The sequence below is a fragment of the Lepisma saccharinum genome, chromosome 16 (genome assembly GCF_977018435.1).
Source record: "Lepisma saccharinum chromosome 16, izLepSacc3.1, whole genome shotgun sequence".
NCBI classification, from domain to species: Eukaryota; Metazoa; Arthropoda; class Insecta; order Zygentoma; family Lepismatidae; genus Lepisma; species Lepisma saccharinum.
The window spans coordinates 41,551,774-41,563,777 of record NC_139244.1 but is presented as its reverse complement, the minus strand read 5'-3'; the positions used below and the strand labels follow the sequence as shown (position 1 = coordinate 41,563,777).

Here is a 12,004-nt window from a genome sequence, read left to right as displayed (position 1 = left end):
TGTGTTATAAAAATGAAAACCGTGTCAAATTGGGCAGATTAGTGTCGGAAATTTTAGCAAGCTTATATTTCTGCAAATAATCTGTAATTTTGTGTTTTGATATTTTATGAATATAAACACATTTGTGTTTTATAAAATTTCTTCCACTTTTGGAATTTCTTAGATAGAATACTGTTTGATTTTGAAGGACTTGCTTAGTTGGAATGAGTTTGTTCAAATGAAAAAGGGGAAGTAGATATAAACATATATGAAACTATGCTGTGGGTTTCAAATCAGTATTTCATTTGTTTATTACCACTTGTTTTTGTAATGGCTGTTACAATTCGTAACCAGCACTGCCCCCCATATGTAAAAAACATGCAATTTTTATGGAAACTTGCTTCCCGTCATCCCTGTTTTACCACTGAACTTGTCCAGTTAGTCCATGCACACTTGTGTCCATAGCCGCAACTTATGTAGACCAACTGTAGTTTCTAATCCTGTAACTTTGTAATCAAGGGGGTCCCAGGTTTGAATTGTGGTGGAAACACATTATACATGGGTTTGTATTTCACTTCAAACTGTAACTCCAGTCTCTAAGGATAAAATGGACTTGAAACAAGCTTTGAATTTTCTTTTCTGCCAATTTTGTGATGTAGAGATAAATGAATATGAGATTGATGCATACCAGACTCCATGACAGATGGGAAGGCATCCTTGGCATGCAACAAAAAATTGAGACAAACAAATGGTAGAACAGCTGAAGAGGCCAAGGACCAAGGTGAAGTGGGTGGTGTATTGTGTGTGTGTTTTGTGTTTATTTGCTCTATCATCTATTCATCAACTTTTCCATTCTCATTGTTACAATCCCCCACAGGTTCAACAATGCTTCTGGGCTGGGGCTTCTGCTTGCAGGGAAGCTGGAGGAACTGCATAATAATCGAGCTAAGGTTCTGAAGGAACTGCGAGACTTGGAAGTGGAAGCACCTATAAACTTGGTAAATGATGCCGTGGACTGCCATTTACGTTCGGCTCCAAGGAAGAAAAACAGGTTTGTCAACTGTCTTTTCTCTGGTGATTAATGGAAGCCATTGAAATATATTTAAAAAAAATGAATTTTGCTTACCCCTGGAGCTCTAGCTCCCATGATACATCAAAGTGAATTTTAAAAAATGTACAAGGGTCGTTCATAGAAAAAGTTTCCTTTTTTTTTTTTTTTTTTGAGAAAGTACGAGCACGAAAAATGAAATTAAACTAGCAATGTGTTCTTTCGTCTTTCCTCTACATTTATACACAATGCAATGTTCGTGTGGGCTATCGTGCACGGGCGGCACGTGATTACCGTGAGTCATGCAGTGAGAAACGTGCCCTGGCCATAAGGAGTAGCGAGTGATGGGGGAAAAACATGTTTTGGCGGTGTGAAGTAAAGAAGAGATTTGTTCTGTGATCCGGTATGAGTGGGCAAATGGTCTCGCTCCTATCAACATCCACAGTAAGCTGGTTGTTGTTTATGGAGAGACTGTAATGTCAGTGCAAATGGTGCGAAGGTGGTGAAAATCGTTTTATGAAGGACGAACAAGCATATTCGATGAAGATCGGCCCAGTGGCCCGTCTGTAGTCAGTGATGCAACATTGGTTGACAAAATGAATGCACTCGTTTTGGCCAACAGTCGAATCAAGGTTCGTGAAGCAGCCAGCCACTGATTTGAACATTTCCGTCAGGACTGCACACAAAATCATCCACAAAAAATTGGGATACGTGAAGGTTTCATCACGTTGGGTCCCACGACAACTCACTGCAGAAAATCTCACGACACGTATGACATGTTCCCTGGATTCTCTGAACTGGTAGCACAATGAAGGGAACAACTTTCTCTGCCGTATTGTGACTCAGGATGAAAACTTTGTTCATCACTACACTCCAGAATTCAAACGGACGTCGATGGAATGTTAACAGCCGTGAAAAGTGTTCTTCATTCCCTGGACCCCGAATATTTTGCAGATGGCTTTTCAAAACTTATGCAACGATGGGACAAATGCTTGTGCTGCCTTGGAAATGATGTTGAAAAGTGAGAAAGGACCATGCTACTTGGTGCAACTTAATTTTTGTCTGTAACTTAAGAAATAAATTTTTTGCAACATAGGGAAACTTTTTCCTTGAACGACCCTCGTAGTATGTAACAGTGGTAAATTTCTGCAACTATGCAAGGTTTCGTTGAAAACAGGCTAATACTTCTTGTGCAAGAAAATAATAACAATTGTAATATAATTAAGCCTTGTTTCCATATTAAAAACACTAAGTTGCTGACCAAGGCAGTTTATTAAGATAAAAAACACTTAACAGGTAACGTTTCAACCCTGTATCAGGGTCTTCCTCAGATGAAGAACTAAACTAAAATGCCTTGGTCAGCAACTTAGTGTTTATAATAACGATGTATAAGAGCATCAGTGTAGCCAGCTCAGGGAAACAATTTCCAGAATTTCAATTGTAACAATGTTTTGTAATTTGAGTTTGTCATACCTTAATAAGTATACTAATGAACAAACAAGACAACTGAAATATGGTATAAGGTGCTGGGCAAATTTTGAAAATTGTGCCTTTACTCCCACATCTCTCCATGACTCCTAATTGTCACATGTTGTTAAGTGTTGCTTTTTCCTCATTATTACATGTAAAAGTCAAATATATCAGAAAAAATCAGTGGTTTAAGAGTTATAGCCCTTTTTATAAATCTATCCCATAATATTACAAGAGGTAATGAACTTTTCAACTCCACTTGTTAATAATGGTAACAATTGATATATTGTTTTGTAATTCAAGTATTTATCCGGGAACTTTTCTAACGGAAGCGGCCCGGCACCCACCCAGCGTCGAATAACATGGGTACCTGGGGGAAACCCTGGGGGGTAAAGGCAGTCAGGGGCGTGATGCTGATCACATCACCTCCACTCATGACCGGATCAAGAAAGTGTGGGGCGTTACCTCCACACCCCCTATACGCCTTCATGGCGTGGTGCTAAGCACAGGGGAGCACTTTACTTTTTATGTGTGTACTAATAAACAAGAAAGACATAACTGAAATATCGTGTGTAGTTTCCAAGAAATGGCACGTTAATTGTTGCCATGTGATGCTGGGAGTTTTATATCTCATCCGTCCTGAATTGAAATATACATGATGGCTATATATATATCCCATCCATCTGCTAAAGGTTAAACTAGGGCAGAGCTGATACTAATGTTCATGGCAGTTGTATTGAAAAGCATCAATTCAAAGTACAGGATTCTATATGAGGTGTGCCTGTCTAGTGTCTAAATTTAATATTGGCTTCTGCTGGACGAATGCATGCATTTCTTTGCATGCCATATGATACAAGATGATAACTATTCCATGAAAGACCTTAATAGTGTATTCACCTTGTTAATCAATGTAGCCAAGTTATCGCAATTGCTAGGATATCTGTCCTTCACATGGGGCATTGAGTTTGATTTTCAGGATAAGTGATCTCAAGTAGGAATTTTTCTGCATAGAAGTGCTTTGGGGGCACACCCAGCCTTGGAGCAACCCCAGCATGGTGCCAATCACATTGCTTCCACCATGGCCAAGAAAAAAAAATGTGTAGAACCTTACCTTCACATCCCCTGTGTTCCTCTGTCATGGTGCATGGCTCAGAGTACATTTTTACCTTTGCCTTTTACCAAAGGACTGGAATGTGTTTTCTTAGCTAAATTACTGCATACAAATTTGTACCGTTATGTTCATAAAAATAAAAACAAAATGGCAGAATTTTTCATCAACTGCACCAATTAATCTTATGACGTTTTTTAAGCACTTGATGCGAAATATACGAATATTACACGTCTCATTGCTTCGGTAAAACACAAACGCAACCTGGGATAAAGAAATAAGAAATTACGTACAATTTTTCGATTTCAGGCTTCAGCCATTTTATTTTAGTAGTGGTGATGATAATTTTTCACCTCATTCTTTATTGATATTTTTTCTTTCCAGAATCGAATACGAGTTGACATAATTTCTACAAAGTTTAATGTTAACAAATTTGAATAGTTTTTACAATATTGTTTGATTTTAACTTATTATTGAATAATTTGAAACAAAATAGATTTAAAAAAAATTGCTACTATGTTGGGATATGGTTTGCTATGGTGAACAATAGATGGCTCTGGACTTATGAGTATTTTTCTAAAATTTTTCTTAATTGTTTCTAAATGTTTTACTGTGGTGGAAATGAGTAATATCTTGATCTTTTTTTACAGAATTTAGAATTTTATTTGAAATTGAGAAGATAAACCACATGTAGGAAGATAACAAAGTTTAATTTCTAATTGCCATAAAGAAAAATGTATGTAATTTCCTTGTATAGAAGTAATAAGAAAGCTAAATTTTTCTTGCCAAATGGCTCCCATATCAATATCATTTGCATGATATTGATATAATCTATCCCATCCATAATACAGTGAAACCTTGATTTTATGTTTTTCAGGTGACCAACTTGAAAAAACTTAAAATACAGGAAAATGTAAAATTGAGGAAAATTTTATAGCATTTTGCTCTATTGGGACCATGAATATTGAATGTATGCTGCAGAAAAATGCAAAACCGGGGAACATAAACTCTTGGTTCCACTGTATATACAGGAGTAAATGTAATGTTCTATGTGGTTACTACTGTATCAAGTTTGTTTCAGTTTCTTCTCATCATATGAATAAAACTCTCATTAAGTCTTAACTTGACTACATTTTACGTGGGTCGTTCAATATATAAGTTTCCGTATGTTGTAAAAAAATTTATTTTTAAGATACCTTAGAAAACTATACATACATGTGTAGAAGGATCCTTCCTCACTTCTCCACATAATCCCCATAGAGATTCAGGCATTTGCCCCACCGCTGCACCAATTTGTCCATACCCTTTGCAAGAAAATCAAGGCTCTAGCTAATGAGCATTATTCTTACATTACGCTTCACTTTTTCATCTGTTTCGAAATGGTAACCTTGCAATAATACTTTAACATCGGAAAAAGATGGAAATCACTCTGCGCTAATTTCTGTACAAATTACCTACACATGTCTCTACACGAGTTTGTTTTCACGTAGGTACGTGTCATACATAAAAAATCTTTGTTCTAACGTGAATCTTGCGGCTGGCATTCCAATCGTCTCACTGACACGTCACACATACACACTACAATAACACAAACAAGTAACTGCAAGTAACCAAGAATAACACTCTTGCGCACAGTACGAAATTAACACGCTCTTGGTTTACATTGCTCGCCACTAATATTTACAACTCTGTCTTCATCTAGTTGCGAAGGAACAAAAAACTCGAGCTCGGATATTTCGGATTGCGAGGAAGCTCACGAAAACCATTCACTTTTATCGGTTTCGTCTGCAGTGTAATCCTGATACAGTGTTGCACATTCGAAACCTCCAAACTATTCCCATCGCCACAAAACTTTCAAGGATATAAACTTAAGCAGGACGTTACTGATCAAAACCATGATTAAAATGCTTTTTTATCTGTGGCTCTTAACATCGTTTCTATAGCGTATTTATTTGTGTATATAAGAGCAGAACTTGGATGAATTACAGAAGAACTTTTGCGTGTTATAACACAGGTTAGTGATCGTTTTGCAATATTTATATAAATGTCTGCATATGTCTATAAAAATAAGCGGGCATTACAGGCCGCAAATGTCGGCTTCTCCATCAGCGCCGTCCGCCACGCTTCTCCCGATCTCTCGGCTGCAGATCGAAATGGACGCACGGTAGTATAATCCTCTGCATACAGAAAAGATACTTTTAATTTCTTGAGTCTTATTAATGTGGTTGAATTGAATTGTTGTCTTAATTCCATTTTGTGCACATATAGGCTAATCAGGACTGGACTTACAATTTAAAGTAGGATCCGAGCCACAAGGTATTGAACCCAGCACCTCTTAATTACAAGAGTGATGTTACCACTATGTCATTGGAAAGGCCCTTAGTAAAATATAGAGAAGGGAACATTTTATAGTTTGCTGGTAGTTATATAATTAATTAATATTTTCTTTTGGTACGATCTACTTGACATGGAAGTTATTTTGAAAGTCTTTATTGTGCAAATATGTTTGCCTCTAGAACAAATAATTAAAGTTCTTTGTTTCTAGGTGCCGTCTCTGCAAAGCACATGACATAATAGAAAGTTATGAGGAGAAGTTGTTTCGGATCCTGGACAAGAAGCTGCGGCACACGATGGTGACAAACGTACAAGTTCTGGGAGAACTACGGAGAGGCTCGTGGGCAGACAGTCAAGTGGAACGAATACTCAAAGGTGCATGCTGACTTCCTGCATACCTTGATTTTATATTGATGCTAGTGTTTTTTAATATACAGCAATTGTACCATAATTAGACTGGTCGGCAAATTGGAAATTTTTTTCCACCCTGTCAAAATTTAAAGTGATTCTTATAGATTTCGAGGTCCTGATTCAGAATCTGAAAACCGTTTTCCTCCATCACATACCAGTTCTGAATATTTTACTTTCAACATTTACAAAATTCCAATGCATTCAGTGAGAGTCGAATATGACAAATAGATGGTACTGTACTAAAAATAGAAAAAAGAAGAAATAAGTAGACGTTTTGGACTTGAAACTCTAATTTTATAAATGAACACACCATACATGAGGGCATTTAATTTTAAACGCAAGACTTACATGTAAAATATCAAATATTTCATACACTTAATAGCATGAAAAATTTACATATTCATACTTAATGGTCCAGATTAAATTTCTTCACAAAAGTGGCACAAAATGTAAGGTAAAAAAGTGTAACATTTTCACAATCTGCAGAAATGCTTTATCCACACACGTAGGTTCGTAGAATGTTATTTTGTTGTCTTCTGTCTCTTGTATTGTTCCTTTGGGGTCTCACGCATAAGAGTCCAACAGTAATCAGCTAACATGTTTCCATTCCATCTCCCACTGTATCGTTTTTCCACTTGGGCCACATCTTGGTAGAACCTCTCACCATGTTCTTCTGAAAATGCATCCATATTTTCCAGGAAAAATCTAAATGGGAATGCAAGAAATACAGCTTCAGTGACATGTTGCATCCGAAACTGTAGTAAGAGGAAATCAGTTCTTCCACTATTTCCACATAATTTTCAGAAAGTTCTTGCACACATTTTCAAAAGCTTCCCATGCCCTTCTCTCAGTGTCATTCAAAGGTTGTCTGAAATTGGGATCCTGTAATAGCTGTCTTACTTGTGGACCAATGAAGATACCTTCCTTTTTTTTGGCATCACTTATGCATGGTAACTTTTCTTTTATATAAAGAAACCCTTGTCCCTGTTTATCCATTGCCTTCACAAACAGTTGAAGACTAAAATTGGTAAACGCTGTAAGTGCGACAATAATTCAAACACTGTTTTCCACGTTAAACTGTGAAATGTGCCATGCTTTATGATGTGGTAAATATGAAATGTGGCTGGTAGCCCCCTAAGTAGTTCAAAGGGCATGTAAAGAGGTCACTAGTGTGCTCGTTCTTATGGGCTGATTTGCGGAACGATGCAATTTCCCAACACTTTCAGCACTTACAACTTTTACCACTTTTAGTCCTCAGTTTCATCAGGCCGAGCTTGATATGGAGAGGTGGTAACAATTTTTTTTTATTTCTCGACTAAAGCTGGCAGTGATACATTTTCTCTCCTGGAATGTTTTCTTCACGAAATGGCCATTCTTTTACAGTATAATGTCTGTCCTTTGCTCGGCTGTCCCACTCACAAATAAAACAGCAAAATTTGTGTAACCCCCTTGTAACCCAGTCAGCATTGCAACAACTTTTAAGTCTGCACATATGTTCCACTGATGTTCTTGGTAACATATTTTCTGAAACATTCATTCAAAGTTTGCATACGTCGTTTTCATGTGAAATGCATAAGCCATCGGTATTGATGGCAACTTGTTCCCATTATGAAGTAAAACAGCCTTCAAACTAACTTTGATGAATCTATAAAAGTCTCGATTGATCAGAGTCATATTCGATCTCAAGTTCCTTCATCAATCCTCTAACACTGTTAGTATACACTAAGTTACCCTCCATTGAAAACCACTTTGCGATCGTTGATTCCCTCTTCCTTAAGTATGACACATTTACATTACTTTCCAAAAGGTTCCACTGTTGAAGTCTGGATCCAAGCAGTTGCACCTTTGTTTTGGGTAAATCCAAGTCTCGAACTTGGTCGTTCAACTCAGCTTGAGTAATTAAGTGCGGGATGTTGGTCATGGTTGGATGAAACTCATCATCTTCTTCTTTTCTCATTCCAAAAATGCATCTCTTGCATCATCTTCCAGTTCTAAATCCACGGTGTATTGCTCCTGAGGCTTTGGCACTGGCATTAAGTTATTGTGAGGGATAGGTCTGAGAGCAGATGGTATGTTCGGGTACTCCAATTTCGTTTCAATTTGCTAGAAATCTAGATTACGCGGTTCACGCCACACCATGGCACAGCAAATGACATTCCTTTATGGGTATCGTTCAACCAACCAACAAGAGTTCTCGAACAAGTACTGCAACATATTTTGGGGGCTCATGCTTTGTCTTGATCACCAATCTTGGAGCCAATATAAAGTTCATAAGCCTTCCTCACAAAAGGAGTTAAAGGTTTCCTTTGAGAGTTAGTGTTAACTCGCTGCAAATGTAGCAGAAGGTGTTTGGTTGGATAGGACACGTACGAGACATTTCAGAGAATTCACTTCACTTAATACTTTCACGGTAACGTAGAAAACAAAATTTGCATAGATTGAATATATAGAAGTATAAGAAAATAAGTTCAGTAAGAAGTAATGCATTTGCTCAACAAATCTATGTTTACTGTTTTCTTGTAATTGCTTATACAAGATTCTAAGAGGAATTTGGATACTATATTAAATACTTGTCCTTATGAGAATCTCTGTAGACACTTCTTTAAAATTTAATACAATAGTTATTCACTTATATACAGAGCCATCTTTGGAGCAGATTATAAAAGCCTGATATTTTGCTCGATGATGAGCTCATTACAACGAATCGAGAAATATCTTCTCCCTCAAAATTGATGGGTGGTGGAACAATTTGGCTATGAGTTCTAGATTCAGCACCCTCGAAAACATAAGAAACACCCATTTTCATTGCCGACCAGTGTTATTGATTGTAAAGCAAATTGTAGTGGAGCTAATTTACAGCCATTGCACACAGTCTCTGGTAATGTTTTACACTCATTGCAAAGTCCCTAGCAGATGTGTCACTCTCATAAGCACTGTTGCCCTATTGCTTGTAGAATGTCATTAGCACCATAGCCCTATTGCACATAGAATATCATTAGCACCTTTGCCCTATTACACGAATGTAATTAGCATCATTGCCCTATTGCATGTAGAATGTCATTAGTACCATAGCCCTATTGCATGGAGATTGTAATTAGCACCATTGCTCTATTGATTGTATAATGTCTTTAGCACTGTTGCCCTATTGCATGTAGAATGTCATTAGCACCATTTACCTGTTGCACATAGAATGTCATTATCACCATTTCCCTATTGCATGTAGAATGTCATTAGCACCGTTGCCCTATTACAATCAGAATGTAATTAGCACCATTGTCCTATTGCATGTAGAATGTCATTAGCACCATTGTCCTATTGCACAGACTGTCATTAGCACTTGCCCTATTACACTTAGAATGTCATTAGCACCATTGCTCTATTGATTGTAGAATGTCATTAACACTGTTGCCCTATTGCACATAGAATATTATTAGCACTGTTGCCCTATTGCACATAGAATGTCATTAGCACTACTGCCCTATTACACTTAGAATGTAATTATTACCATTGCCCTATTGCATGTGTAATGTCATTAGCACCATAGCCCTATTGCATGAAGATTGTAATTAGCACCATTACTCTATTGGTTGTAGAATGTCATTAGCACTGTTGCCCTATTGCATGTAGAATGTCATTAGTACCATTTCCCTATTGCACATAGAATGTCATTAGCACCATTGCCCTATTACACTCAGAATGTAATTAGCACCATTGTCCTATTGCATGTAGAATGTCATTAGCACCATTGTCCTATTGCACACTGTCATTAGCACTTGCCCTATTACACTTAGAATGTCATTAGCACCATTGCTCTATTGATTGTAGAATGTCATTAACACTGTTGCCCTATTGCATGTAGAATGTCATTAGCACCGTTGTCTTATCACACATAGAATGGCATCTGTTGTCAGGAATCTTTGACCATGGAAAATCTTCTGAAACACATCAGAATTGCAAGGTGACATGTCAGGTGAATATGGTGAATATTAAGAACCTCCCAACAACTCCTGCACTAGTTCCACATGCATTTCATCAATGGTGTCAATAGATGTTCTAACATCAGACTGCAATTAACATCCCACAAAACTCAGACACTGTGTTTGGCAGTATTAATTTTAATGCCAAGGCTGTTTTCAGTACAAAATTAGTAATTACATAGTACTCTCAATATATACATACACATTGGAACCTTGATTTTATGTTTTTTCAAGAGACCAAGCTGAGAAACTTAAAATGAAGAGAATGTAAAATCTGGGAAAATATTATAACTTTTTGCTATGTTGGGACCATCCAGATTGAATGTATAATACAGAAAAATATAAAATCCGGGAATGCAAAATTGGGGTTCCACTGTATATGTAGATTTTGCATATGTTTTGGTGGCTCTTACCTTGGAGAAATGGCCCCCAACCTCAGGATCACCCACAACCTGGACTTCACTGTTGCTGTCATTGCCAACCATTACAATATTCCTTTCAGTGGCTGCTTCTGGGTAGCGATCATCCACCCCTTACCCAAATCTACCAACTCCTCAGTATGCAAAAGATGGAAGAGGGCCTACATATCAGCCAAGAGTGCAACCAAACCCCATTGCCTGAACAAGAGATGTTCAAAATAAAACAAATCCCAATAAAGTTTCTCATCCCACTCCTCACCTCCATAACAAATATGGAGAAACTAGTACAGGAAAACCTCGTTAATACGAAGTTCAAGGAACCAAAAAATGTCGACTTCGTATTAAACGACTTCGAGTTATCCTAACTTTTCAAGATGGTGCCTGTTTTCAGTTGTAAATAAAGTAGAGTATAAATTACCCCCACAAAGGATGTTTTATACTTGGTGGTAGCTCAGAAAATAAGCTTTATATGTACTATATAATAATATTGTACGTTTTAAAGAAAGTGTAAAAAAATGTTACACAAAATGAGAACACGGAGCTTACGCGGACACAAAGATTCCAAGGAGACTGTTAACACCATTTATCCTGCCTAGTTATACAACCGGTTATGCACGGGATGCATGTTGTTGCAAAAAGTCTTTTAAAAAACAGTATTCTCTTTTAATTGTGCAAAGTCGTTGCTCTTCCACGAAATTCTTACAATTTTAGTTCATAAGAAACCCGTTTGCATGGAGACCTACCGAAAGGAAAACAATCGTTTATTGCAAGTGAAACTCCGAAGAATCTTGACAATAGTCCCACTGGGGCGAGCAAGAGACGGGAGATAATCGGACAGAATGAATATTGGATGTTATGTCTGTTCACTAGAACATTGTCCGTTACAGGATTAACTGGTAAGAGAAGATTCTCTTGGGAGAGAACACCTTTCCCTGGCACAAAACAAAACAAAAAAAAAATGGGGCTGTAAATTTTGTTCTTGTTCGGCTGTCTAAAACACATTGTAAAAAAAAATTACGTATTGTATGCTTCAGATAACTTCATATTCGCCTCCCCCTTTGCAGGGATCAGTTCAAACTCTTCCTCAACTTGCATTGTAATCCACTGAAAAAGTAAACACACAAGTTGCGATCTGTTTGCACCAAATGTGTATCCTAGGACACATTAAACAGTGCCGCACTCGATAATCACTCTGGTTTGGATCTCACTTTAAACTGTATATTTAGTCCCGCTTAGCTCAAAACTTTTCATCTCGTAT

General features: G+C 37.3%; 1 protein-coding gene across 4 annotated transcripts in view; it reads left to right on the top strand.

The window, feature by feature from the left end:
* The window catches only part of LOC146000429 (E3 ubiquitin-protein ligase SHPRH), a 101,868-nt gene that overhangs the window by 58,550 nt on the left and 31,314 nt on the right, over positions 1-12,004 (top strand). For all 4 annotated transcript variants that reach the window (XM_083138045.1, XM_083138046.1, XM_083138048.1 and 1 more), the window contains exons 16-17: positions 857-1,030; positions 6,151-6,314. In XM_083138045.1, coding sequence (XP_082994171.1) covers positions 857-1,030; positions 6,151-6,314 — 338 coding nt within the window. The remainder of the gene's footprint in view (positions 1-856; positions 1,031-6,150; positions 6,315-12,004) is intronic.